The 27,358-nt window shown below is 60.6% G+C and overlaps 2 protein-coding genes across 4 annotated transcripts in view; both read right to left on the bottom strand.

Moving 5' to 3' along the window:
• KIFC2 (kinesin family member C2) overlaps positions 1-11,673 on the bottom strand; it is a 38,247-nt gene extending 26,574 nt beyond the window's left edge. Inside the window, exons 1-4 of one of the 2 annotated variants that reach the window (XM_038393534.2) lie at positions 11,520-11,673; positions 3,143-3,212; positions 2,673-2,842; positions 36-288 (exon numbers count right to left, since the gene is read on the bottom strand). In XM_038393534.2, the coding sequence (XP_038249462.1) occupies positions 36-288; positions 2,673-2,842; positions 3,143-3,212; positions 11,520-11,600 (574 nt within the window). In that variant the 5' untranslated portion in view covers positions 11,601-11,673. Of the gene's footprint in view, positions 1-35; positions 289-2,234; positions 2,365-2,672; positions 2,843-3,142; positions 3,213-11,519 lie in introns of those variants that run through there. The other variant, XM_043509881.1, reaches the window with a different exon arrangement.
• A 4,446-nt stretch (positions 11,674-16,119) lies between these two features.
• Positions 16,120-26,662, bottom strand: LOC119852321 (flap endonuclease 1-like). 2 transcript variants are annotated; one of them, XM_043509878.1, is made up of 13 exons: positions 26,284-26,662; positions 25,705-26,044; positions 24,653-24,762; positions 24,200-24,290; positions 23,603-23,705; positions 23,135-23,180; positions 22,740-22,825; positions 22,162-22,298; positions 20,274-20,334; positions 18,670-18,801; positions 17,972-18,123; positions 17,037-17,190; positions 16,120-16,703 (listed from the first exon to the last, which is right to left on the bottom strand). In XM_043509878.1, exons 2-13 carry the CDS (start codon positions 25,815-25,817, stop codon positions 16,617-16,619), a joined length of 1,272 nt encoding a protein of 423 aa, XP_043365813.1. In that variant the 5' UTR covers positions 25,818-26,044; positions 26,284-26,662; the 3' UTR covers positions 16,120-16,616. The 2 variants fall into 2 exon arrangements, with proteins under 2 accessions (XP_043365813.1, XP_038249471.1); XM_038393543.2 differs by lacking the exon at positions 26,284-26,662 and having other exon boundaries at positions 16,122-16,703; positions 24,653-24,784; positions 25,705-25,821.
• Between the last annotated feature and the right edge of the window lie 696 nt (positions 26,663-27,358).

The following is a 27,358-nucleotide window of genomic DNA, read 5'->3' as shown; positions in this document are numbered from 1 at the left end:
GGGCGTTGCTGCGGTCAGGACGAACGACTCCCCACCGTGCAGGGTCTCCATGACTTTCTGCTGCTCGCAGATGACGCCCTCCAGGCTCTCGATGAGGCTCAGCTTGTCCTGCACCTGCTGCCTGTAGGCCCCCCTCAGCATCCGCAGCTGCTTCCGGCGCCGGCTCTCCTCCCGGCGCAGGAGGGAGCGGTACTCCCCGGCTTGCTCCTGCAGCCGCTGCATCTGGCCGTAGTGCTCCAGGAAGGAGAGGAGATGGGACATCACCGAGATGAGCGGGGAGTTGGGGAGCTGGCGTGGGAGCAGCAGAGGGAGAGGGGTGCCCGTGGGGACGGTCCGGCCCAAGTGAGATGGCGGGACGGGGAGGGAGGGGCGGACACAGCAGGTCGCAGGAGCACATGGGATGTGGGGGGATGAGGGAGGTGGTTCGAAGGAGAAAAGAGAAGACAGAGCAGTTAGCGCAGGCAGTGGCTGGGGGTGGTTTGCCTAGCGCGTAGGGTGAGGGCCAAGGAGACTCAGGAGACCCGGCCCTGACCCTGCTCTACCACAGACCCCGTTTGACTCTGGAGTGGGTCACTTCATCCACTGTGTCTCGGACCCCCATGTGTGCAGTGGGGCTGGCTCCATGAGATGCCATAGGCTATGGTGATGCACTACGCCCAGGGGCCAGAGGAAACCCCCAGACAGGTACCCCCACACCCAGCAGCCTGCACAGACCCCACAGCTGCCTGGCACCATCGGCAATTGCACACCAAGAGCAGGGGCCCTGTGCGCTGGACACGGCACACTTTGTCGGGGACAGGTGCTGTCTGTCTGTCTGTCTAGACTGCAGAGCGTGGGAGAAGGGACTTGCCCAAGGCCACCCATGTAGCTGGGGTAGGATAGCTGGCAGGTCACGCGACCCACCAGAATACAGACCTGGGGGGCCGAGCGGGTCGGCACTCCAGCAGCTAGACCAAGCGTCCCGCCCCCCACCCCGTGCTCCCCCAGCTGCACTGCTGTGTTTAGTGCACCATCATGAACAGAGGTAGCGCGTCTGTCTGTGCAAGCTGGGAATCACCTCCCGGCTCAGACCCAGAGCCTGGGCTCCTACCTGGCGGCACCGGGAACGTCAGGAGCAGAGGAGCCCTTAGGGCCCGGTTCCTGGCTGCCCTGTGTCATGTCATCGAGGCCAGCGCTCCCAATGGCAGCGTTCTACCCATGCTCTGCCAGGCTGTGCCAGGCCCTTCGGTATCACCATGACGGGCGCTATCCAAAACCAGGCAGGTGGACATGGAGCCAGGGATGGGCAGCACTGTAGGATTCCAGAAACCCACACACGCTCCAGACCAAATCCATTGGTCCCCTCTGTAGTCTGAGACACACGGTGACCCGGGAGACACAGGGACTGGGTCCCTCCTTCTCTGCTCCAGGCCTCAGCAACCCCCTTCTGGGAAGAGGAGAGAACTGGAAAAGCTCCTGGGTAGACAGGAGTGCTGGCGACTGCCTGGTAAGTAGCCAGCAGGTCGGTGAGGGCAGCAAAGTGAGCAGAGTGGAGGACAGGGACGGATGAGACCTGGGAGCTGTCTGGATGGATGGCTCTGCTGGGTCGGTACGTGGCCAGTTCAGATCTGATGCGGTGGGTCCTGGTGTGACCCAAGAATCCCGGAATGCCAGCCAGCGAGGGGGTCCAGCAATATCCCGATGCTGGATTGTGCATTCTGGGTCCCCAAAGAGCGAACTGTCCACAATGATGCTGTGTAAGGGGCTATGGATGTCCACCGATAGGGTGCAGGTTTTCTATCGCACGAGGGACCTTTGTTCACCTGGCACTCAGGCGGGATGTGAGCACCATAAGCTAACACAGCGTATACCCATGTACATACGAAGCCAGCAGGGGGATGTGAAATCAACATGGAAACAGCACGCCGGAAAAAGAAACCCCAGTGCGTTATCCTGATCTGAGAACATACACTGAAGTCTGGGGACTTGAGCAGAAGGCAGAGACGACACCCCCAATCCTGCACCTAGGAAAGAAGCGGGCTGGGCATTTACGGTCCTGAAAACAGGATCTCAACCCCCCTTGCCTGAGACTCGGCAGAGGAGTTTGGGGATGAGATGTGCTTCGTTGGCCGGCAGCTTAGCCTGCTGAGTGAAGTGCAGGCTCCAGAAAGCGTGCTATGATCTTGTTTTACAGGTAACCTTTTGTTTCCATTATTCTCCCTCGCCATCTCTTGGTTCTTTGGCAATGATCTCACCCTTGTTTTCACTATAAAGATCCCTCAGAGCAGAGCACAAAGTGCAGATCCTGACTCTCACATGCAGGGGTACATGTTGACCCCTGGGGGACAGCAGGCCTGGTACTTCTGGGAGTGTCCTGTGGAGACGGGGTTGGGCCCGACAGGGGCTCGGGGACTGGGGTGCACCTCCTGTTAATCTGCAAGGCAAGGTAAGGGTTGGCACGGCCTGGAGGAGAGGGCTGGGTGGCTGACAAGAGGGTGGGGTCAGGGAGTGGACACCCAGCTAAGCACAAGCAAGACTCCCCCAACACAAGAGATGGGGGATACCAAGGTGCCTCACAGCTCTGGGCACCCCGAGACCCATCACACCTGGCCACACCTGTTTGTGTTTCATGCTTCTCATTGCCATGGTGACAGGAAGGCAGCGGGTCTGATGGGGAACACACCCAGATTTACCTTCCCGCCAGTGGCCTCTGTGTCCACTGGGCAGAGCTTCCCCTCGGCAGCTTCCCGCTTGAGGGACAGGAATTCGGTGAGCGGGGTGGTGGCATCCTCCAGAAACCCGCTGTCAGGGCCAGCCTCCTTCTCCTCCTCCGTGCCACTGCCTCGGTCGCTCTCGGAGCTGCCTGCAAAGGCGGGGAGCAGCGCTGGGGCGGGAGTAGCAGCACCAGGGCACCCCTTGGCTCCCCCACTGTCGAGACAGCTGCGCCCCAGCTCAGTGGCACAACTCCCAGTGTGAGATCCATGCCCCCAACACCCTACACCCCTCCAGGACATGGGCAGAAATGGGGAACTGTCTCAGCTCACTAGCCCGGCATGCACCGAAATACAGCCAGCACCCTCCCCCTACTTCTGGGCCACATGCGAACCAGACCAGCCGCTGTGGCTCAGAGCCATGCACGGGGAGGGGAGAGGAGGCTACGCACTGTCCAGCTCCGGCAGCTCCGGCCACAGCTTGCGTCGCCTGGGTGGCTCCACAGAGAAGGCATCTGGACCCTGGAGAGCAGAAGGGGAAGGAAACATCTGTCAGCAACAGAGGCCAGGCCATGGATGGGTCCTCAGAGCCCCCTGACCAACCTGCCCCCTGCCACGGATGGGTCCTCAGAGCCCCCCAACTAAACCTCCACTGCAAACGGGACCTCAGAGCTCTCCCCATCACCAGGGACGGCATCTCAGAACCCCCACAGGCGGTGCTTCATAGCCCCCCCCAGAGCAACCCCACACCACAGATGATGCCTCAGAGCCCCCCTGGCACCACCCCTTCATGAACAGCACCACAGAGCTCCTCACCCCCTAAACACTCCCCACCATGGCTGCCCCCCCAACCCCTCTGGGCACAGACAGCCCCCCCATGCCACCTCCTATCACTGTGCCCTACAGATCTCCCCAAGAAACCCCCTGCCACAGACAGCCCCATAGAGCCCCCCTTAAGCACTCCCCCACCACAGACGGTCTCCCCACACACCCCTGGCTACACATAGCCCCACAGAGCCCCTTCCTGGCCACCGACAGCCCCACAGAACCCCCTCAAGTACCCCCCCTGCCACAGACAGCCCCAGAGAGCTCCCCACCCCGCTCCACACAAGCCCAGCACAGAGCTGCCCCTGCTAGGTGCAACTGATGCCCTGAGCCAGAGCCATCTAACAATGAAGCTGTCTAGACACTGGGAACGCTCCCAGATCACTCCCAGGGCCCTGACTACACCCCAAGACCCGATCCTCTCCCATGAGGCCTGGCTGGGTGCACCAATGGGGCTGGGGAACAGCAAGGTGCTGAGCTAGCAAGACGGGAACCCTGCTAATGGGGAAGAGCCGGCCCTGCCAGGGTGCTGCCCCCGCTAACATATGCCACAGAGGAGGGCACACACCCGTTCCCCCTCGGTGCCTGGCGCACAGAGGACAAGCAGCTGCTTAGCCCCGAATGGCAAGCCCGGCTCTTTAACTCATGCTTAGCTCTGGAGGTCCCTAGTTCAGCCCAGCCCCCCGCCCAGCTACACTGATGGGGCCACCCAGGCTCAGTCCCCGTGGGCTCAGCTCCCCAGACACACAGGGAATAGCTGTGACAGAGGCCCCAGCCCCACGCTCAGCAACATGTGGGTCTGGGGGCCTGGGCCAGGTCCCGGGACGGGCGACAGGGCCATGCTCTGCAAGTCCAGGGCACCTGACTGTGCTGCCTGTCCTCACAGGGGGCACCCCCTACTGGAGAAGTTGGCATTGCACCCAGCACCGGCTGGGGTGCGGGAGGGCTGCTGTCTGGGTACTGCTCTCTAGGGGGTGCTGGGAGAGCAATGCCCCACGGTGGGCTGCTGCAGAGTTGGGTGCCTGAGGGGGTCAGGGGCTGCCCACTGGGCAGCACGGAGCCAGCGTTACACTGGGGGGCCGGGGGATGCTTTGATTTAGACACAGAGACTAACCCTGGACCCCTGAGCACAACTGCCCCAGTTTGCAAAAACCACCTCCTGCCTCCCACCACCCCCGACCAGCCTGCACATGACGCCTCGTGCATCCCCCTTCCCTCCACCAGCCCCGTGGTCTAGACCCTGTGTGTCTCTGGTCCCTGGGGCAGACACTGCTCTCCACCCAGCGGCCAGATGGACTCAACCCCTCAGCCAAGCTGTCAGATGAGAATCCCTGCCCATCCTAAACCCGACGCAGCAGCACCAGTGCTGGGGAGCTGTCTGCCTCTGTGCCCCCACCAGGGAGACAGACCCACAGTGCAGCAAGTCAAAGCCTGAGCCAGGCCTCCCTGGACAATCAATACAGCCCGGCTGGAAACTGCGCCAGCTCCCTGCTAACAAGCTGCAGCCGAGCCAATCTCGGAGCCAGCTGCGCAGAGCGGAGTCGAGCGGGGAAACGGCAGAGCGCCAGAGCCGAGATGCCAAGATGAGGAAATGGGGCAGGCTCTCAGCACCACCCTATGGATCCAATCAGCCCTCTGGCAGGGGAGATCACGCTGCCTTGAGCGGTCAGGTCCCCATCCTGCTGGGCCCCTTTGGAGAGAACTGACCCTTCAGCTGCTAAAGCATCAACAGGACCAGCCCGGGCACACCTAGCGCGCACATCCCGCCCCAGCAGAGGGGCCCAGCCTGGGAACGGCGCACAAAGCTCTCTGCCAGCAGAACACAAGGCACAGCCAACGCTCCTGGCCCTGCAGACGTGTCTGGCAAGGCTCAGCGGGGCTGGGCGCCGACCCGCGGCTGCGGTGAGGAGGGGTCAGAGATTGGAACAATCAATGTCTACTCAAATAACAGACAACACCCCTGCCCCCAGGCATCCCCAGTGCGGAGCAGGGGCCCAGGGCAAAGCAGGCAGGGAAAGCCGAGGTTCTGCACCCTGCTGACAGGCAGAGGGAGACCTGGACCCAGCCCCCCTGCGAGGGGAGGAGTGAATGAACCCCAATCTGCTGTCCCCTGCGCTGGGTCCGACTGGAACAAGCAGTTGGGGACCGACCCCTTCAGTCCCTTCAGAGGGACCGACTCCTTCAGTCCCTCGCGCCTTCCGGCGCCTGCTCCAAGCGCGTGGGCCCTAGCAGGCTGGGCCCCCGCCCCTGAAGTCACACCGTCCCCTGCCCCTACTCACATCCCTCACACTGCCAGTCTCTCCCACCTCCTTTCCCTGGCGCTGTCGTAACACGCTTGTGAAGCGTGGGTCATGTCTCTAGGGGCTGGTCCTGATAGAGGATAAGAGCCTACTGCTGCTGTTGGCTGACGGAGAGATTCCTTTAGCTCAAGCGATGGGGACCTAGCTCTGGTGCTGATCCACAGCGAAGGATGTCACTGAACCGGACCCTGAACAGGCACCCGAATGCCTGCACTGCCATCCCTTCCCATGCTCCATGCACAGCCAGCTTGGGGATTAGCCCACGCGTTGCCGGCGACCCTCAATAACAAGCCTGTGCTAAAACAGGGGTAGGCGTTAGCATTGGCACAGGGATTCCACCTGGCCCCAGCATGGGACATGGGAAATCCAGGCCCATCCATCAACCAGGGGACAGCCTCAGCACCCGCATCTCCAACAGCCGCTGAGGGCTGCAGTGGATTCTCCATCCCTAGACATTTTTAAATCAAGATGGACCTCGAGCAAATCTTTCAAAAAAGCATCCAGACAGGAGTTAATGCAGGGCACTCCTAGGGCCGATGCAATAGATACAGAGATCTCAGAACAGCCCCTCCTGGCCCTGGGCTCTCAGAATCGATGGAAAAAACACCAGGAAATCACTAGTGGTCCAGGAGTCCTGCAGCAGCCTTGGAAGGGACATCAACAGGACAGGACCTGCCCCCCACGTTCCCCCGAGGGCTCTCATCCCACCACGCTGGGTGCAGGATCCTAGCGATGTCACGGGCCAGCCTGGACAAGGATAAAGTCAACTGGCCAAGTGCACAGCTGGGTCAGCAGGTTCAATTCCCCCTCCAGCAGGGCTGAGCTGCCCCCATGCTCACCCCCTCAACCCCTGGCTCTCTGCCTCTGCACTGCCAATTTCAGTCACTTCACTGATACTGCTAAGTGCCCAGGCTGCTGGCCACATTGATCTCCAGAACCAAGCTGTGCCCGGGGCTGCTCTGCCACCACCATAGAATCATAGGATATCAGGGTTGGAAGGGACCTCAGGAGGTCATCTAGCCCCACCCCCTGCTCAAAGCAAGATCAAGCCCCAACTAAATCATCCCAGCCAGGAATTTGTCGAGCCTGACCATAAAAACCTCTAAGGAAGGAGATTCCACCACCTCCCTAGGGAACCCATTCCAGTGCTTCACCACCCTCCTAGTGAAAAAGTTTTTCCTAATATCCAACCTAAACCTCCCCTACTGCAACTTGAGACCATTGCTCCTCGTTCTGTCATCTGCCACCACTGAGAACAGTCTAGATCCCTCGTCTTTGGAACCCCCTTTCAAGTAGTTGAAAGCAGCTATCAAATCCCCCCTCATTCTTCTCTTCTGCAGACTAAACAATCCCAGTTCCCTCAGCCTCTCCTCATAAGTCATGTTCTCCAGCCCTCTAATAATTTTTGTTGCCCTCCACTGGACGTTTTCCAATTTTTCCACATCCTTCTTGTAGTGTGGGGCCCAAAACTGGACACAGTACTCCAGATGAGGCCTCACCAATGCCGAATAGAGGGGAATGATCACGTCCCTCGATCTGCTGGCAATGCCCCTACTTATACAGCCCAAAATGCCATTAGCCTTCTTGGCAACAAGGGCACACAGTTGACTCATATCCAGCTTCTCGTCCACTGTAACCCTAGGTCCTTTTCTGCCTAGCCGCTCGGTCCCTAGTCTGTGGCAGTGCATGGGATTTTTCCATCCTAAGTGCAGGACTCTGCACTTGTCCTTGTTGAACCTCATCAGATTTCTTTTGGCCCAATCCTCTAATTTGTCTAGGTCCCTCTGTATCCTATCCCTCCCCTCCAGCGTATCTACCTCTCCTCCCAGTTTAGTGTCATCTGCAAACTTGCTGAGGGTGCAATCCACACCATCCTCCACATCATTAATGAAGATATTGAACAAAACCAGCTCCAGGACCAACCCTTGGGGCTCTCCACTTGATATCGGCTGCCAACTAGACATGGAGCCACTAATCACTACCCGTTGGGCCCGACGATCTAGCTAGCTTTCTATCCACCTTATAGTCCATTCATCCAGCCCATACTTCTTTAACTTGCTGGCAAGAATACCGTGGGAGACCATATCAAAAGCTTTGCTAAAGTCAAAGAATAACACATCAACTGCTTTCCCCTCATTCACAGAGCCAGTTATCTCGTCATAGAAGGCAATTAGGTTAGTCAGGCATGACTTGCCCTTGGTGAATCCATGCTGACTGTTTCTGATCACTTTCTTCTCCTCTAAGTGCTTCAGAATTTGATTCCTTGAGGACCTGCTCCATGATTTTTCAGGGACTGAGGTGAGGCTGACTGGCCTGTAGTTCCCCAGATTCTCCTTCTTCCCTTTTTTAAAGTTGGTCACTACATTAGCCTTTTTCCAGTCGTCCAGGACCTCCCCCGATCGCCATGAGTTTTCAAAGATAATGGCCAATAGCTCTGCAATCATATCCGCCAACTCCTTTAGCACTCTCGGATGCAGCGCATCCGGCCCCATGGACTTGTGCTCGTCCAGCTTTTCTAAATAGTCCTGAACCACTTCTTTCTCCACAGAGCGCTGGTCACCTCCTCCCCATGCTGTACTGCCCAGTGCAATAGTCTGGGGGCTGACCTTGTTTGTGAAGATAGAGGCAAAAAAGCATGGAGTACATTAGCTTTTTCCACATCCTCTGTCACTAGGTTGCCTCCCTCATTCAGTAAGGGACCCACACTTGCCTTGACTTTCTTCTTGTTGCTAACATACCTGAAGAAACCCCTCTTGTTACTCTTAACATCTCTTGCTAGCTACAACACCAAGTGTGATTTGACCTTCCTGATTTCACTCCTGCATGCCTGAGCAATATTTTTATATTCCTCCCTGGTCATTTGTCCAATCTTCCACTTCTTGTAAGCTTCTTTTTTGTGTTTAAGATCAGCAAGGATTTCACTGTTAAGCCAGGCTGATCGCCTGCCATATTTACTATTCTTTCTACACATCGGGATTGTTTGTCCCTGTAACCTCAATAAGGATTCTTTAAAATACAGCCAGCTCTCCTGGACTCCTTTCCCCATCATGTTATTCTCCCAGGGGATCCTGCCCATCAGTTCCCTAAGGGAGTCAAAATCTGCTTTTCTGAAGTCCAGGGTCCGTATTCTGCTGCTCTCCTTTCTTCCCTGTGTCAGGATCGTGAACTCGACCATCTCATGGTCACTGCCTCCCAGGTTCCCATCCACTTTTGCTTCCCCTACTAATTCTTCCCGGTTTGTGAGCAGCAGGTCAAGAAGAGCTCTGCCCCTAGTTGGTTCCTCCAGCACTTGCACCAGGAAATTGTCCCCTACACTTTCCAAGAACTTCCTGGATTGTCTGTGCACCGCTGTATTGCTCTCCCAGCAGATATCAGGGTGATTGAAGTCTCCCATGAGAACCAGGGCCTGTGATCTAGTCATGGGGATTTGGACCGATGGGCTTTGGACCATGGGTCCCCTCTGGACTGTTGCCCATTTTTGACTCTGGGGCTCCTGCCTTCTTTTTTTCCAGAGGAAGAATCGCTTGCTATCTCCAAGAACTTGCGCCAGGTGATAGAGACGGCAAACTGAGCAGCACTTAGCCCCCCATTCAGGATACAGGGAACCAGGGACTGTCTATGAGGTGGAAATACAGCACATTTACAACTGATAAGAGAGCCACTTTTCCCACATGCGTCATTAACCTGTGTAACTCACTCTTACTAGACCTTATTGAGCTTAGCAGGATACAAAACAGGGCCAGATCCTTCTAAGGATCATTACCCCAGCCATGGTTACCCATTACAAAGCCTATAATCTCTCCTGGTCCCGGACATCAGCAGCCCCTAACTGAACGAAGGGGGGTTAGGAAGAGACGCCCCCCAGACAGGTTACTCCATAATCATCCAGTACCAGGTGCCTTGTGCCTTCCTCTGGAATGGCTGGGGCTGGTCTCTTTCACTGACAGGACAGACTGAGACTATCCCTGGTCTGTTCAACCTGCCCATTCCTATGTCCTGAGTGCTGACCCAGACAGACTGGAGGGGCCACTAACCACATTCAGAAAACAATCTCAGCTCCACAGCAAGGCATGGCGAGCGGGAGGGACGGGGCGTGCCTGGAGCCCCACCTAGCCTGAGAGCAGGGGCTGCCCGGTTGGGGAGGGGCAGGTGGACTCACACAGGCAGCTGGCTCCTTGGTGCACCTGGAGCGGGAGAGGACCTAGGGTGTGGGCTGAGCAGTCAGGAGTGGGGAGCCGGACTGTGCTGCTCTTTACATTCCCCTCGGGACCCCAAGACAGGGGGACCTGCCATGCAATTTGCTATGAGCTAGTTGGGAAAGGGGCCTGCTGCCAGGGAGACAGAGCGGGTAGGCAGTTACCATGGCAACAGATGTCTTTGAAATTCCACCACAGAATGATGGAGACAGATTGACTGTTACTTCTGGTTCCTGTCACTGCAAACCATCTCTGAGTACCCCACCTCCCCCACCAATGTGCCAGGAATAATGGGGATCCATCCAGTCAGGGGCAGGTGCCCCCAAGTCTGCATGGCTAGGACTGAGGTACCCTCCCTCCACCTCTTCCCATGCTGGCAGAGGATCAGTGTCCCATATCACACCCCTGGGCTGGATCCAGCAGTGCCAAAGCTGACCTGGTTTCCTCCAATCTGAAGAGCCCCCTTCCCCGGCCCGCCAGGCAGATGAGACAGCCGCAGCCAGGCGAGCTTTCATCTCTGCACCGATCAGGGAGCAGCATCCCCACAAGAGAAGCAACCACGGCTGGGGGTGAACCCGCTCCCTGCTGTGGCTACCCGGGCATGCAGCGGCTCGGAAGCCAGGCTGCTGGGGACCATGCCAAGGGGACAGGGGGCAGAGACCCAGGGCCGGCAGTGCGAAGGGCCGTGGGGCTGGGAGTGGAGAGGGAATGACTGACTATCTGGCCCAGGACAGAGCAGTCCCACTTGGGCAGGGGACAGGGACCGGCTGCTCCGGGTCAGCAGCAAACTGAACAGCGTGAGGGGAGAGGAACAGCCTATCCCGGTGGGGCAGGTGGCAGCTTCCCATCCCTGCCATGAGTTGAGAGGACTCAGCCTGGCCTCCACCGCCCAGAAACCACCCCATGGCCTGGCACCTGGGGAGTCTGCTCAGGAGACGCCCAAAACCAGCCTGGCTGGGGGGCTGCAAGCTGGAACTGAAGTCAACAGACCTAAGGGGGGGAGCAGGGGGATGCGGGTTAGGGTTGAGGGGCACCGGCGGAGCATGGAGATGGGGGATAGCAGGGAGCACCGGGAATCTGGCTGGGGAAAGCCAGGAACCCCCCGGGGACAGGCCTAGGGCACCAGAGGACAGTGAACAGCTGTCAGGGGCAGGTGCTGCTGGGGGCGAGCAGAGCAGCTGGGTACCAGGGGCAAGGCAGGGGAGGGCTGCCGGTGGCAGGGTCGGGGGGGGTGCCGGGGTCACAGCGGGTAGAATAGCTCCCCTCTTTGACCTCCCCAGAGGTGGCACTGGCAGGTGTCCCGGGTGCCGCACCCCGGGGCCAGGCTCCGCTAACGGGGTCCCCGTGGCCCAGCGGTCCCGTCTCACCGCTTGATCCGATCCAGAAGCTGGCCCGGGCCGGGGTTCACCACAGCGGGGGCGGCTCAGGACCCTCCGGAGGGCATGACGCTGGCTGAGGGGGGCCGGGGTCCCCCAGCCCGGTGCCCGGGCCCCCCCCGTCCCCCCTACCTGCGGCGGGGGGAGCGGCCGCGGGCCGCGGCGCAGCAGCGCGTACACGATGTAGACCAGCAGCGAGTAGAAGGCGAACATGGGGGTGCCGGGGGGGCTCCGGGGCGCCCTGCGCAGCCCAGCCCGGGGATCCCCTCGCCCGCCCGCTCGCCCGCCGCAGCGCCCGCTCCCCGGCCGAGCCAGCCGCAGCGGCTCGGAGCATGCCCAGTGCCCCCGCCCGCCCCTGGCGCTGCGGCACCGGCGGGGCCCGGGCGGAGCTGGGGGGAGCCGCCCACGGGCCGCGAGACGCGGGCACCCCCTGCAGCTCCCTGGGCACGGGCAAGACATGGGCACCCCCTGCAGCTCCCCCCCTCTGGGCACAGGGGAGACACGGGCACCCCCTGGAGCCTCTTCGTGCCCTGGGCATGGGTGAGACATGGGCACCCCCTGCAGCTACCCCCCTCTGGGCATAGGGGAGACACGGGCACCCCCTGCAGCTCCCCTCACTGACACGGGCACCCTGAGCATCTCCCCTTGCCCTGGGCAGGGGGAAGACTCGGGCACCCCCTGGAGCCTCTTCGTGCCCTGGGCATGGATGAGACACGGGCACCCCCTGCAGCGCCCCTCCTCTGGGCACGTGCGAGACACAGGTACACCCTGCAGGCTCTTTGTGCCCTGGGCATGGGCGAGTCACGGACACCCCCTGCAGCTCCCCTCACTGACACGGGCACCCTGTGCATCTCCCCTTGCCCTGGGCACAGGGGAGACTCGGGCACCCCCTGGAGCCTCTTCGTGCCCTGGGCATGGGTGAGACATGGGCACCCCCTGCAGCTCCCCCCCTCTGGGCACAGTGCAGACACGGGCACCCCCTGCAGCTCCCCTCACTGACACGGGCACCCTGTGCATCTCCCCTTGCCCTGGGCACGGGGGAGACTCGGGCACCCCCTGGAGCCTCTTCGTGCCCTGGGCATGGGTGAGACACGGGCACCCCCTGCAGCTCCCCTCACTGACATAGGCACCCTGTGCATCTCTCCTTGCCCTGGGCATGGGGGAGACTCGGGCACCCCCTGGAGCCTCTTCATCTCCTGGACATGGGTGAGACATGGGCACCCCCTGCAGCTCCCCCCCTCTGGGCACAGGGGAGACACGGGCACCCGCTGCAGCTCCCCTCACTGACACGGGTACCCTGTGCATCTCCCCTTGCCCTGGGCACAGGGGGGACTCGGGCACCCCCTGGAGCCTCTTCGTGTCCTGGGCATGGGTGAGACACGGGTACCCCCTGACGCTCCCCTCCTCTTGGCACGTGCGATACACAGGTATACCCTGCAGGCTCTTTCTGCCCTGGGCATGGGCGAGACACGGGCACCCGCTGAAGCTTCCCTCATTGTAACAGGCACCCTGTGCATCTCCCCTTGCCCTGGGCATGCGGGAGACTCGGGCACCCCCTGCAGCTCCCCTCACTGACACGGGCACCCTGTGCATCTCTCCTTGCCCTGGCCATGGGGGAGACTCGGGCACCCTGGAGCCTCTTCGTGCCCTGGGCATGGGTGAGACACAGGCACCCCCTGCAGCTCCCCTCCTCTGGGCATGTGTGAGACACAGGTACTCCCTGCAGGCTCTTTGTGCCCTGGGCATGGGCGAGACACGGGCACCCCCTGAAGCTCCCCTCACTGACACGGGCACCCTGTGCATCTCCCCTTGCCCTGGGCACAGGGGAGACTCGGGCACCCCCTGGAGCCTCTACGTGCCCTGGGCATGGGTGAGACATGGGCACCCCCTGCAGCGCCCCTCCTCTGGGCACGTGCAAGACACAGGTACTCCCTGCAGGCTCTTTGTGCCCTGGGCATAAGCGAGACTCGGGCACCCACTGCAGCTCCCCCCCTCTGGGCACAGGGGAGACACGGACACCCCCTGCAGCTCCCCTCACTGAAACGGGCACCCTGTGCATCTCCCCTTGCCCTGGGCATGGGGGAGACTCGGGCACCCCCTGGAGCCTTTTCGTGCCCTGGGCATGGGTGAGACACGGGCACCCCCTGAAGCTTCCCTCACTGTCACGGGCACCCTGTGCATCTCCCCTTGCCCTGGGCATGGGAGAGACTCGGGTACCCCCTGAAGCCTCTTCTTGTCCTGGGCATGGGTGAAACACGGGCACCCGCTGCAGCTCCCCTCCTCTGGGCACGTGCGAGACACAGGTACCCCCTGCAGGCTCTTTGTGCCCTCGGCATGAGCGAGACACGGGCACCCCCTGCACCTCCCCACCTCTGGGCATTTGCGAGGCACAGGTACCCCCTGCAGGCTCTTTGTGACCTGCGCATGGGTGAGACATGGGCACCCACTGCAGCTCCCCTCCTCTGGGCACGTGCGAGACACAGGTACCCCCTGCAGGCTCTGTGTGCCTTGGGCATGGGCGAGACACGGGCACCCCCTGCAGCTCCCCCCCTCTGGGCACAGGGGAGACACGGGCACCCACTGCAGCTCCCCTCACTGAAACGGGCACTCTGTGCATCTCCCCTTGCCCTGGGCATGGGCCCCCTGGAGCCTCTTCGTGTCCTGGGCATGGGTGAGACACGGGCACCCCCTGCAGCTCCCCTCCTCTGGGCACGTACGAGACACAGGTACTCCCTGCAGGCTCTTTGTGCCCTGGGCATGGGTGAGACATGGGCACCCCCTGCAGCTCCCATACTCAGGGCACAGGGGAGACACGGGCACCCCCTGCAGCTCCCCTCACTGACACAGGCACCCTGAGCATCTCCCTTTGCCCTGGGCACAGGGGAGACTTGGGCACCCCCTGGAGCCTCTTCGTGCTCTAGGCATGGGTGAGACACGGGCACCCCCTGATGCTCCCCTCCTCTTGGCACGTGCGATACACAGGTACTCCCTGCAGGCTCTGTGTGCCTTGGGCATGGGCGGGACACGGGCACCCCCTGACGCTCCCCTCACTGACACGGGCACCCTGTGCATCTCCCCTTGCCCTGGGCATGGGGGGGAATTGGGCATACCCTGGAGCCTCTTCATGCCCTGGGCATGGGTGAGACACGGGCACCCCCTCTGGGCACGTGCAAGACATAGGTACTCCCTGCAGGCTCTTTGTGCCCTGGGCATGGGCGAGACACAGGCACCCCCTGGTGTTCCCCCCCTTAGGCACAGGTAAAACACGGGCACGCCCTGCAGCTCCCCTCACTGTCACAGGCACCCTGTGCATCTCCCCTTGCCCTGGGCATGGGGGAGACTCAGGTACCCCCTGGAGCCTCTTCGTGCCCTGGGCATGGGTGAGACACAGGCACCCCCTCCAGCTCCCCTCCTCTGGGCACCATGCAAGACACAGGTACTCCCTGCAAGAGGCCCTGCTGGTAGTGACAGACACCTGGTCGGAGCCCCAGGCTGCCATGGTGACTGTAGGCCCTGACCCGGGGGGGCATGAGCTGCTGGCCATGGGGAGGGTGGCAGGGTCTGAACTCAAAACTACTCCAGCCTCCACCTCTCCCAGCAGGAGGCGCTGTGGGGAGCGGGGCAGGAGCTGGCTTGGGGGGAGCTATCGGTTACTCCAGGAGCTTCTGCAGCAGGATGACGGTGCAGCTTCGCGTGGCAGTGCTGGGACCCTCAGCAGCTGTGACTAACGGGAGCTCTTGTGCCAGAAGCTCTTTACCAGTTACAGTCAGACTGAACTGTATCACCTCCGACTTTATTGCCAAGCTCCCAGAACAGAACAGGAGACAATGTCCTGGTTCCCCGTTGGGCTGGCCAGGGCGGAGATATCGGGAGAGTCACAGCGGGTACGTCTATGCAGCAGCTGGGCACAAGCTCCTGGCCCCATCAGATACCACCTGACTCGTGGGCTTGGGAGCTGGAACGCCAGCCCGAGCCAGAACATCTCCCCTGCTCTTTGTGCCCCCCCCCCATGCTCCTCAGTCTGGCCTGCTTTGAAATGTCCCTGGTGGACGGTCCCACAGCCCGATCCATCTCCCAGCCACAGCGCCACTCCTGATATTCACCCTCATTCTTCCCTTCCTTAACCCCATCCCCATTCTGCTCCCATGGGTACCTGAAACAGGCAGCCGAGGGGCAGAGCTCCTGTCAGACTCTCTCCAATGCCCTCCTCCCCCTGGTGCTGGGGCCAGGCCAGCAGGAAGGACGGGCCTGTGATCCAAGCACTGGAGAGAGGCTCAGGAGAGCTGGGTTTGAATCCTGACTCTGCCGCAGCCTCCTGTGTGACCTTGGGCAAGTCGCTTAGTGGCTCTGTGCCCCAGGTGCCCCGATACCACAGTGCTGGGCCTGGCAGCAGAAACCTGAGAGAGTTCTGAAAGGCGGCCAACTTTGGCCTCAATTTGCTGCTACCAGGCACAGAGCCAGCAGGAACTGTGTTACTGCCCCATCCTAGCTCTGCTGGTGCCCCTCACTCCCAACCCGCAGCCCCCTATCCTAGCCCTGGGCTCCCCCCAGCTCTGCCGGTGCCCCTCAATCCCGACCCGCAGCCCCCTATCCCAGCCCTGGGCTCCCCCCAGCTCTGCTGGTGCCTCTCAATCCCGACCCGCAGCCTCCTATCCCAGCCCTGGGCTCCCCCCAGCTCTGCCGGTGCCCCTCAATCCCGACCCGCAGCCCCCTATCCCAGCCCTGGGCTCCCCCCAGCTCTGCCGGTGCCTCTCAATCCCGACCCGCAGCCTCCTATCCCAGCCCTGGGCTCCCCACAGCTCTGCCAGTGCCCCTCAATCCCGATCCACAAAATCTGTTGGAGCTCTCAGGAAGGGGCTACTGAACCAACCTGTCCAGCCCGCTGTTCTTGCCCCTCATCACACACACACACACTCTGCACTTTGCACCCTGAGCCACAGGCCATGCAGCTGTCTCCTAAGGACAGTGCCCGTGGGCGGCTGGCAGAGACTGCAGCTCCCAGCATTCAGTGCCTCGCTGGGCCATATTGCATGCTGGAGCATGGGCTGCACCTGGGCATTAAAGTCGAGAGCGGCTGCGATTTGGTTCTGTCCGTGCCCATCAGGTTCAGCCGCGGGGCTCCCGGCATGTTGCCCCGGCTGCCCACTGGCCGTGGCTGGCAGAAGGCCTGGGGGAGAGCAGACGGCAGTGTATGGGTGCTGTGGTGGGAGCAGGCGCAAGGCCAGCATCTCACTTCCCTGGCTCCGGGCTGCCTGCTTCCCCAGGCGTCCCTGCCTGCAGTTTCTGTCTCTTCCTGCTGGGCCGGGGGCCGGGCACCTGGGGAAGGAAAGTGGCTGAGATCAGACCAGCTCGTCTCACTGTCTGGGTCCTGTCGATACAAGAGCAGAGGGGGCGGCTAGACCGATACGTGCCCAGGCCCCTGCTGGGACCAATGGGGCCAGGACTGGAAGCAAAGGGATCCGTGTAGGGCATGAGGAACCCTGATGGCTGGCACAAGGCCTGGCCCTGCCCCCTCCTCACACACACAACCGGCACAATGAACACCCTGCTCAGTGCTGTTTGCAGATCTCGACCCATACACAGGATAACCACCTGTGCCATCCCTTGGGCCCGCCTGGTGCCGGGAAGCCTGGCACGCACACCCCTTACCTCCGGTGGACGTGCCCGTTTGCTGGCTGGGAAGAACTCGCCCAGCTTCCGCAGCCTCCTGCCCTCCCGGGGCACTTGCTGCTTTGGCTGGGCCTCCTTGGGCTTGGGCTGGGCCTCATGCCACTGCTGCAGCCGCCGGCACACCCGCGACTCGCTGGAAAGAGAGCTCAGGTCAACGTGGGGGGTGGTGGGGCAGGGCCTGGAGGGGATCTGGGCCAGGGGGCATCACAGCAAGAGGAACGGAAACCAAGGGGGGTTGAGGAGAATCCTCTAAGTGTGCCCCTCTCCCCCGCCCCATGCCAGGATGTGGCTCAGCGCCAGGCCTGCTCCCAGAGCTCCCTGATACAGGGGGTCTGGCTTGAATGAGCTTCCCGAGCTCTGTGTCCGTTGTCCCTCAAGGGCGCTGCAGTAAATCTGCTCCATCGACAAGGCCGTGGCCAGCCTCTCCAGGGCTCTGAGAGTCACCCTGGGACTGGGGCCCGGCGAAACGGGCCATTCCTTGGCTGATGCACAACGCAGGCCAGAGCCCAGCTCGGACCCAGACCAGGCCCTGGAGACTTGCATGGGGCACTTGAGGCCCTGGCGCTCCGAGTGTCGATCCCAAAGGGGGCGGGGGAGTCTGCTGGTGCCACACAGTGAGCTCCATGTTGGTGCGAAAGGTGCAGGGCCGGGAGCACTGGAGACGTGTCCCCTGTCTACACACTGCCCCGCCTCCCCACATCCCACCCTGGACATCCCCCCTGTGGGCGGGAGAAAGGGGGTGAGTCTCCAAGGCCTATTCAGCTGCTGGCTTCAGGACTGAGGCTGCCAGCTGTGGGGTCAGAGTTGGGGCAGCCACACAATGAATTGAGACCCCCCTGAACTCATCACACACAGGACTCCTCCCTATTCTAGGCCATCCCACCTGCCCCCCATCCAGACAGTGCAACACTGACTTCATGTGCTTCTCGTGGGCGAGGAACTGCACCAGCCCCTCCGGGTCGGGGTCGCGCCACTCCAGTGTTATCTGGCCCGGGTCGGCCACCTCCGGCTGCAAGAAGAGCCTGCGAGCTCCCTCCAGGTCCCAGTTGGCGGGTAGCGGGTGCTTCTGTAACAGCAGCAGCTTACAAGCCCCCAAAGGATCCCAAAGCACTTTGGAGCCCACACCCAGGAACGGCTGTACCCACCTTTGCAATGCACCCACCTCTGGGGAGGGACCAGCAGCTGGTTACCAGTGCATAGCTACACCACAGCCCGGGTTGGGGCCGGGAGTGAAGCAGAACCGCGCATCCACAGTTACCGGACCTATGACACCAGGATTCACACCCCAGGGTCTTTAACGCCCACGGGGTCGATGGGCAGGAGCCTCAGTGTCGTGTCTCATTCAAAGGGCCGCACAGCTGCACAGGGAGTGCAGGCTGGCGGGGGGGTCACTGCTGCTTCCCCCCAAGGGGCGCGGGGTTCGTTCCCTCCAACCAGCCCTGCTCCTTTGCCCGCTTTTCGGGCATCCCCCATACCTGGCTCTCACTGGCAGTCACGCCCCTCCTGGCTCCTCCCACCGACAGCGCGGCTTTACGGCAAACCCAGCCCCCACCTCCCCTGCTCGGGCAGCGCACAGCTTGGCTGCTCATGACCAAACCGAGGCCCCCAGTACCTGCGGGTCGATGTTCTGGAGAACCTGCTCGATGGTGCCATGTTGCTGCAGCAGCTTGAGGGCCTTCTTGGGGCCCAGCCGCCAGATCTTCCCACAGTAATCACAGCCCAGCAAGATGCACAGGTCCACGAACTGCCCCGGGACAGGCCCGGCCCGAGGAGAGGGGGCAGAAGACAGCCATCACCAGAGGGGTTAGCTGGGTGGCCACCTGCTCCGGCCCTGACCACCCCTCCCACACCCTGGTGAGGCTGGCAGAGCAGGGGCCAGCTCATGCCACGGTCCCCAAGTCTCAACCAAACCCTGACAAATACGTGGCTGGCACAGCCTGGCCCGCCTGTGGGTTAATATTGTTCAAACAGGTGTCAGCATTGGAAGATGGTGTTTAGCCTGTATGGAACGCTGGTGAGTTGCTGCCCACGTTAATCTGACACATCCGTATCCCCTAGTGCAAGGGACTATCTGAGCGGCTGGATAGTGAGCCTCTGTGACCCTGTAACTCACCAGGCAGGAGAGAGACATTAACCAGTGTGAAGTGCTGGCTCCAGCAGAAGGTGTTACATCCTGCCCCACAGGGAAGGTCCATCCACGCCTGCCGTGCCCCCCTTCCTCCCCCCACCCCCGCTGAGTCATGCAGGTGGTTTCCTCCCATCAGCTGAGTTTGTGGCTCAGAGCACATGGCGGGAGGGGGATAAAACCCCCAGACAAAAGGAAATGATTATACTCTGCTTGGACTCTGGAGGGGCAGGTTTCTAGGCAGAAACAAGAGATCCCCAGTGCTCAGCCTGGGTCAGCCCTAAAGGACGTATGGAGCTTGTGTGTGACAGATGCTTCTATTCCCTTTTGAAACTTGTGACTGTAACTCAGGTGTGTATCTATGGTTCCCTGCTTAACCTTGTCAATAACTCTCCTGTTTCCTTTTCCTGGTTAATAAAGCTTTAGACAGTTTATTATAGGACTGGCTACAAGCATGGGCTTTCCTGTGAAAGCTAAGATGCAACTGACCTGGGGTGAGTGACGGGTCCTTTGGGACAGGGAGTAACCTGACTATTGCCGTATCCTTGGGGTAAGGGCCCAGCTATCACACAGGCAGCTCCCCTGGGTGGCAGAACAGATGGGGGCACCCAAGGGGCCTGTCTGTGACTCCCAGGTTAGGCTGTTGTAGGGCCTGAGGAGCTCACACCTGGTAACTGGTTGGTGAAATTGAATACAGAGCTCGCAGCCAATGGGGGTTAGTGCCGGGTTCCCAGCCCTCTGCCCTGAGGCTGGCACGCACACTCTGGGGTCACGGCAGGCAGCGTTACACTCCTCACAGCACGTCCCCGTCCCAGCATAGCCTCACCTGCTCAACATGCATCAGACTGATGGGCAGCCCAAGGGAACAACGAGACAATCCTGCTGGCCAGCATCGTCTCCCTGTTCCCTTGGGCTGCCCGTCGGTCTGTCTGCATCCACCCGTTGCCTCCTGGCTCTTGGATTCTCAGCTCTGGGTGGGGCCTGTCTCTTTGTTCTGTGTCCAGGCAGCACCAAGCGCAGGGGGTTCTGCTCCACCGCAGGGGCCCCACAGTGGTACCACAACACAACAAAATCCATCAATCCATCCCCACCTGCTCCTGAGTCATCCCCAGCTTCTGCAGAATGTCAGGCAGGGAAAACTCTTCCACTTCACTGCAAGAGACAGAGAGCAGCGTGAGGCTGGGGCACCCTCCCCCCGCCAAGCCCCCATTCCTGCCCGCCTTACCCTATGGCACCCCCCAGAGCTGCGCAGCCATCCCCTGTGGTAGGAGCAAGCTCACCATGCCCAGTGCAGCACAAACCTGGCATGGCCAGCCAGTGGGAGCCCAGGCTGTTCTTGCTGCTCAAGGCCATAACCTGAGTGCAGGCACCAGCCTCCCATCTATACCTGTCCAGCCCCCAGCACCTCCCCTCTGCTGGGTGGGCACCTTTCTGGCTCCCCCCACCACCCACTCCTCACTTCCTCTTCCATAGATTCCTAGATTCTCAGGCCAGAAGGGACCATTGTGATCATCCAGTCTGACCCCTTGTGTAACACAAACCAGAGACTTGCCCGCAAACAACTCCTGTTTGACCCAGAGCAGATCTCTTAGATTTAAAAATGGCCAGTGAGAGGGAATCCACCACAGCCTTGGGATGTTGCTCTGGGGTTAATGGTTTTAACCCTCACTGTTAAAAATCTGTCCCTTATTTCCAGTCTGAATTTGTCTAGTTTCAACCTCCAGCCATTGGATCATGTTAGACTTTAGTCTGTTGGACTCCATCAAATCTCTGTTCCCACGGAGGTACTTATAGACTGTGATCAAGTCACCCCTTCACCTGCTCTTTGGTAAGGTAAATAGATGGAGCTCCTGGAATCTCTCTTTATAAAATATGTTTTCTAATCCTTTAATCATTCTCATGGCTCTTCTCTTAACCTCTACAATTTATCACCCTGCTTTTCAAATTGTGGGCACCAGAACTGGACCCAGGATCCCAGCAGCCCTCGTATTCAGGGCCACAAACAGATGTGAAATAACCTCTCTGCTCCTCCTGGAGATTCCTGTGTATACGTCCCAGGATCGCATTCGCCCTTTTGGCCACAGTGTCGCACTGGGAGCTCACGTTCAGCTGATTGTCCACCACGACCCCCAAATCTTTTCCAGAGTCGCTGCTTCCCAGGATAGGGTCCCCCATCCAGTAAGTGTGGCCGACAGTCTTTGGTCCCAGATGTATGACTTTACATCTGGTCGTATTGTTGTTTGCTTGTGCCCAGCTTACCAAGCAATCCAGATCGCTCTGTGTCAATGACCAGTTCTCTTTGTTATTTCCCACTACCCCAAACATTGTATCATCTGCAAACTTTGTCAGTGATAGTTTTATGTTTTCCTCCAGGTTACTGATAAACATGTTAAATAGTGTAGGGCCAAGAACTGATCCCTGTGCGTCCTTACTACGAACACCGGCTCAGTGGGGATTCCCTGGTTTCGGTTACATTTTGAGACCTATCACTTGGCTAGTTTTTAATCTGTGGGCGACGTTAATTTTATATCATTCTATTTTCTTCATTAAAACGACATGCAGGATGAGGTCAAACGCCTTCCAGGAGTCTAAGTCTGTTACGCCAACCCTATCACCGTTATCAGCCAGACTTGTCATCTCGTCAGAAAAGACACTGAGTGAGTTTGACAGGATCTATTTTCCGCAAACCCATGCGGATTGGCATTATTGATATCACCCTCTCACTCTTTATTAACTGAGTCCCATCTCAGCCGTTCCATTACCTTGCCCAGGATCGACGTCAGGCTGACAAGCCTATAATTACCCTGGTCACCCTGTTTACCCCTTTAAAATCCTGGCACATGAGCTTTATGCCAGTCCTCTGGAATTTCCCCGGGGTTCCCAGGTGCCAGCAGCTCCTGGATCTCCCTCTCTCCTCTACCACGTCCCCCAGCAGGGCTCAGACCCGCCAAGGCCCCTCCCTGGCCCCCTGCCACTCACCAGCTTTTCTTGGCGCTCAGGTGGCGGATCAGACGGAGGCTCCCAAAAGGCAGCGCGTCCATGTCCTCCGTGGCCGTGCACCAAACCTTTCCAGACTTCACCAGAGCTGCGCAGGTGGCTTCTGCCTCAGCCGGAGCCTGGGCACAGGTAAAGAGAGCGGCTCTGCTAGCATCCCCGTGGGGACAGCGCCCTCCTTGGGCCATCCCCCAAACGGGACCCGCTGGCAGCACACGGCCCCTCCTCCCCGGTCCCCGCTCAGACCAGCTTTCACTGCTTCCTTTACATCACAGCAACGGGCTTGCTTCCGTCAAGGGTCCATGTCCCTCCCAGAGCACTTTGTGTAGGCCCTAGATAAACAACCCCCGTCTCCACCAGCGATACCCTGCAGCTCTGTCACACTCAGCCATGGACCCTCTGGCCACCCCTGCAGAGCAAGAAACTGCAGCCAAAGCAACCGGCTTCGCCTAAGCACAGGGCCTCTCCCCTTCTCCTGGGGAACCCAGACAGCAGCCCCAATGACCCACGGGCTGACCCCTCTGCCACAGGATCCGACCCCATGTTGTCCCACTCCATGTTACCTGCACACATGGCACACCCAGGTAGCTCAGCAGGGTCTCACAATCCTGCTTCAGGGGCCGCTGCAGGTTTTCAGCCAGGGGGGACTCTGTAACCAGCAGAGCAATGTGGGTCAGGGGTTCCTGATGCAGCAGGGACCCCCGTTCCCAGTTACAGTGCCCCCTGCTGTTGCATACAGGCGCTGCATGTTTAAGCCGGACCCCAGGCCTGGACAGCGAAGGCCCTGAAACTAGGCTTGCCACCCGGATAGGGGCCCCTGACTACCACTGCCAGAGCCCAGGGAGCTCTCTGCGAGGCAGGGGAGGGCCCTGTTGGGGCAGGGTAGATGAGGCAAGCCACAGACCCCCAGCTGCTTTGCAATGCAGCACAGCAGAATCCCACAGGCTTGGGCATTTACCTGCAGCTTCTCTCCTAGCCCTGGCAGCCTCTGCCCGCCGGGCCAACTGCAAGGAAAGGAATCTGTTAACAATGATCTGGGCGCAGAGACGTCCTATCCCCTTCTCACCCCAAACCCTGCAGCGTCCCCCCCGCCTGGGACAGAGAACATCTGCATAGCCCCCCCCCAGCCCCGTCCCAATTGCTGCAGCGCCCCCTGCTGGCTGGGACAGAGAATGATCAGCTATGTATCCTCACCCCCGCCCCAGCCCCATTGCTGCATGTTCTGTCCCCTCTGCCGTGTTCAGGGATCACACAGTGCTCACAAGAGCTCTGCCTTACAATACTGCACCTGGGGCCACTCCTGCATGTAAGTGATCTAACAACAAGAGCTGCCCACCTGGACTCTCTACCCAGGAAGCTCAGCCCTTAAAAGGCACGGCCTACCCTGCGCCATTAACAAACATCCCAGAACGCCTCTGATACCAACCAGTGGCTGTTTGAGGTCAGGGGGCCGCCCGTCAAACACAAACACCGGTTTGATGCCATTTTCCAGGAGATGCAGCGTCCGGTAAAACAGCCCCTGCAAGTGACTGAGACCAAAAGCCGGGCAGCCTGCGGCTTGCACCACGACGCGTGCGCCACGCGGAACGGAGAGCCCGGCAGCGGGAGCCGCTCCGACAGAACAGGGGAAGCCCATGTGGAGTCACACACCCACACAGGTGCAGGCCCGGAACAATATGGCTGCCCAGCTTCAATGTGAGGGTGTCAGCACCCTTATCCGCACGTACGGAGGCACAGGCAGGGGATGGGGGCTGCCCAAAGCTACCCAGGAAGTCTGTGGCAGGGCTGAGGGCAGGCTCCAGGGGCTCCTGGCTCCGAATCCTGCACACAAGCCATTAGGCCATTGAACTGTCCTCCGCTGGGCCCCCGGCACTGCATGGCACCGTGTGAGTGAGCTCACGAGGCGATCCCCACTGGCCAGGCACTGGGTGTGACACACCACAGAGCTGGTGCTGCCTAGGGGCTCTGGGAGCAGGGAGCAGCCCTGGGGAAGCCGGGCACTGCTGGGGTACGGGCCACTCACCTGATGTTCTCCCCGTTGCGGTTGAAGATCTTTGGCATGGCCGTGCGGAACTGGTAAATGGCAATGGAGGCATCCAGGGCTATGACGCGGTCTGGGAAGCCCAAGGCAACAGCCGGGTTATTCCCCCAAGAACGGGCAGAACCTCCGCCCCATCCTGTCCTAAAAGGCTGGCTGCTCTGGAACTGCCTGCCCGGGGACTCTCACTCCTCATCTTCCATGCCACCCCCCCAGGGCTGCTTCCCCATTCACCCCCTCTCCCAATTTCCTGGGGTGTCCCCAGCCGCTACCCCCCCCCCCCCCATTCCCAGGCCATCTCAGCCTCTCCCACCCTCCTCTTCGCTCTGAATCCCCACCTGCCCGCAGACCCCTGCCTGCTTGCACTGTCCCTTCCCGCGGGGGAGGGCAGCAGGAGGAGCCGAGCCCCAGGCTGGGGAAGAGCTGAGGGGTGCTCACCTCGATAGTGTTGCAGAGGGAACGATCTCACAGCCTCCGCAGCCTCCTCCTTAATCACATCTGCCAACCTGATGATGCCCATGGGCACGATCCGGGAATCTCTACAGGGGCTGGGCACAGAAGGGGGGCCCACTGGGGGGGGACGGATAAAGAGCGTCCCGGGGGCTGGGCACGGAGAAGCAGGGGCAGACGCTCCCCGGAACAGGGGATCCACACGGGGCAGGCTCCAGGCACGCAGCGGAGCTCAGAGCAGGGACCAGACCGAGGGGCAGCGCGGGGAACCACGGGCGGCGGCAGCCCCCGGAGCGGAACCGGCGCTGCAGCCGCTGGGCGGGGAGTTCGGGACCGGGCCGGGCCCGGAGGCGCGGGGCCGGAGCGCAGGGGAGCCGGGCCGGGCCGGGCCGGAAGGAAGGAGCGGAGCGGAGCGGAGCGGAGTGGGGCGGGGCAGCAGCTCGGGGGGGAGAGCTGGGGCAGCCGCAGGTCGGTCCCTGGGCAGACAGATCCCGGCAGCAAGACGCGCAGGGATGGGCGGGGGAGGCTACCTGGGAGCAAAGAGGATTTTCCAGCTCTGATTGCCCAGGCGAGCCTAAGGCTGAAGGGTGCTTGATGCCCCCCGAGGGGGACCTGGCCCATGGGGACCCCGAGGCAGCAGACGCTCAGTGCCCGAGGAGTGGCCTGGCCCATGAGGACGGTGATGCCCTGGGGGTACCTGGCGTGTGGGAGTCTTGTCTCTGGCGGGCAGGGGTCAGGTCCATGTCTGCCCGCCAGGCCCTGCTCTCTCTGCAGGTTGGCAATCGCCTGACCCCTCTGTGCAGCTCCGGGCCCACTGGACACTCAGAGCCGCTGCTCCCCAGCGTCCCAGTCCCAGATCAGGCTGTGGGTGAGGCCCAGCGCGGAGATATGGATATAGCGACACCAGTCAACATTCATTTCACACGGTTCCCAGATACAGGTGACCCCAAGCAGAAGTTCTGGAAACCAATGGTCACAGACAAAATCCAACCACAAAGCACCTTCTAAAACCTAGACTGGCTGAGCAGATACTTTCTTACCTTCTGGAGCGACGCTCACCCAAAGTCTTCCCAGTGTGGAACAGCTTGGCCTGGTTGTGATTGTCCATCTGTGGACAAGGCACAGCTGGCAGCTTGCCTCCTCGGTGACGCATCCCAGGTGTCTCTTCACCCGGAGTTAGGCCCTCCAATCCATTGTTTGAATGACACCCCCTAACCAGTGGGGTTTTCCTGTGTTTTCCTTTCCTGTTGATTTTACAAACTCTTGACCAGCATGCTGCTCAGGCTGCAGATGGGCCTCCGTTGTGGGACAGTTGATGCAGAGAGAGACAAATCCCTTCCCTCCTGCTGCCGGGAGCGTGTTTCTCATGGTCTGGTGATACTCTCAAAAAGAAAAGGAGGACTTGTGGCACCTTAGAGACTAACACATTTATTTGAGCATAAGCTTTCGTGAGCTACAGCTCACTTCATCGGATCCACCAAATGCATCCGATGAAGTGAGCTGTAGCTCACGAAAGCTTATGCTCAAATAAATTTGTTAGTCTCTAAGGTGCCACAAGTCCTCCTTTTCTTTTTGCGAATACAGACTAACACGGCTGCTACTCTGAAACCTGGTGATACTCTGCAACTCACAGACCTTAGGAATACAGTGTGCGGTGTAGCTCCCTAGCTCTTGAAATATCATCCTACCTACATCTTGCAATGATCATAATGATCAGTGCATTGCTGACTATTGGTAGAGACTTCATATGCCACCCTTTGACACAGTATTATGCATACAGCTGACCCAGAGGATCCCTGTGAACCTTTACACAGTCCTTATGCCCTCTGCCTGTTCCTGGGTTCCAGAGTAACCCTGAGGCTTTGGCCACACAGTGCCAGGGGAGGGGAGATGCAGCACAGCCCATAAGGACCCTTAGGCTGCGGGTGCTCAGTACCCAGGAAGGGGTGGCATGGCATGGCATATGGGGACCCCGAGGCTGCAGGCACTCAGTGCTTGTGAGGGGTGGTGTGGCCTGGCCCATGGGGACCCCAAGGCTGCGGGTGCTCAGTGCCCGGTGAGGGGTGGTGTGGTCTGGTCCATGGGGACCCTGTGGCTGGGGGTGCTCAGTGCCCTGTGAGGGGTGGCCTGGCCTGGCCCATGGGGACCCCGAGGCTGGGGGTTCTCAGTACCTAGGAAAGGGTGGCCTGGCCTGGCCCATGGGGATGGATTTACTAGCACAATGTATAAGCAGCTCAGCACAAGCTGGGTGACGGGTTCCAGTCCCTGCCCGCTGAGCCCCAGGCGCTGGCCAGACAGCCCAGCCCAGCGGGGCAATGGGCTACGTGCCCCGCTGTCCTGCACCCCGGGCCTAGCGGCCCCCTTCTGCGCCCCTCCGCTGCGCCCACGGCGGGTACCAGCCACCCCCATCTCGTGTCCCGGCTGAGGCCGCCCTGGGTCCCTGCGCCCCGATGGGCTGCGATAACTCCTCCGTGCCTGCAGGGGGCGCCAAGCGCAGCGCTGCCTGTGTCCGGGCACAGAGCGCGCCCTCTCCTGAGTCCTGGGCACCTCGGCGCCTCTCTCGGGTGACTCCCCGTGCGCCGCTCTAGCCCAGGACTCGCTCGCCCGGGCTCCCCGCCTGTTGCCGGAAGTGCAGTGGGGGGCCGGTGAGCGCGGAGCTGCGGGTGGCTGCGCGGGGCGTCAGCCCGGGGGGGG

Source organism: Dermochelys coriacea, chromosome 2 (genome assembly GCF_009764565.3).
Source record: "Dermochelys coriacea isolate rDerCor1 chromosome 2, rDerCor1.pri.v4, whole genome shotgun sequence".
In the NCBI taxonomy this organism is placed as follows: Eukaryota; Metazoa; Chordata; order Testudines; family Dermochelyidae; genus Dermochelys; species Dermochelys coriacea.
The sequence above is the reverse complement of the archived record's forward strand: the minus strand, read 5'-3'. Positions and strand labels throughout refer to the sequence as shown.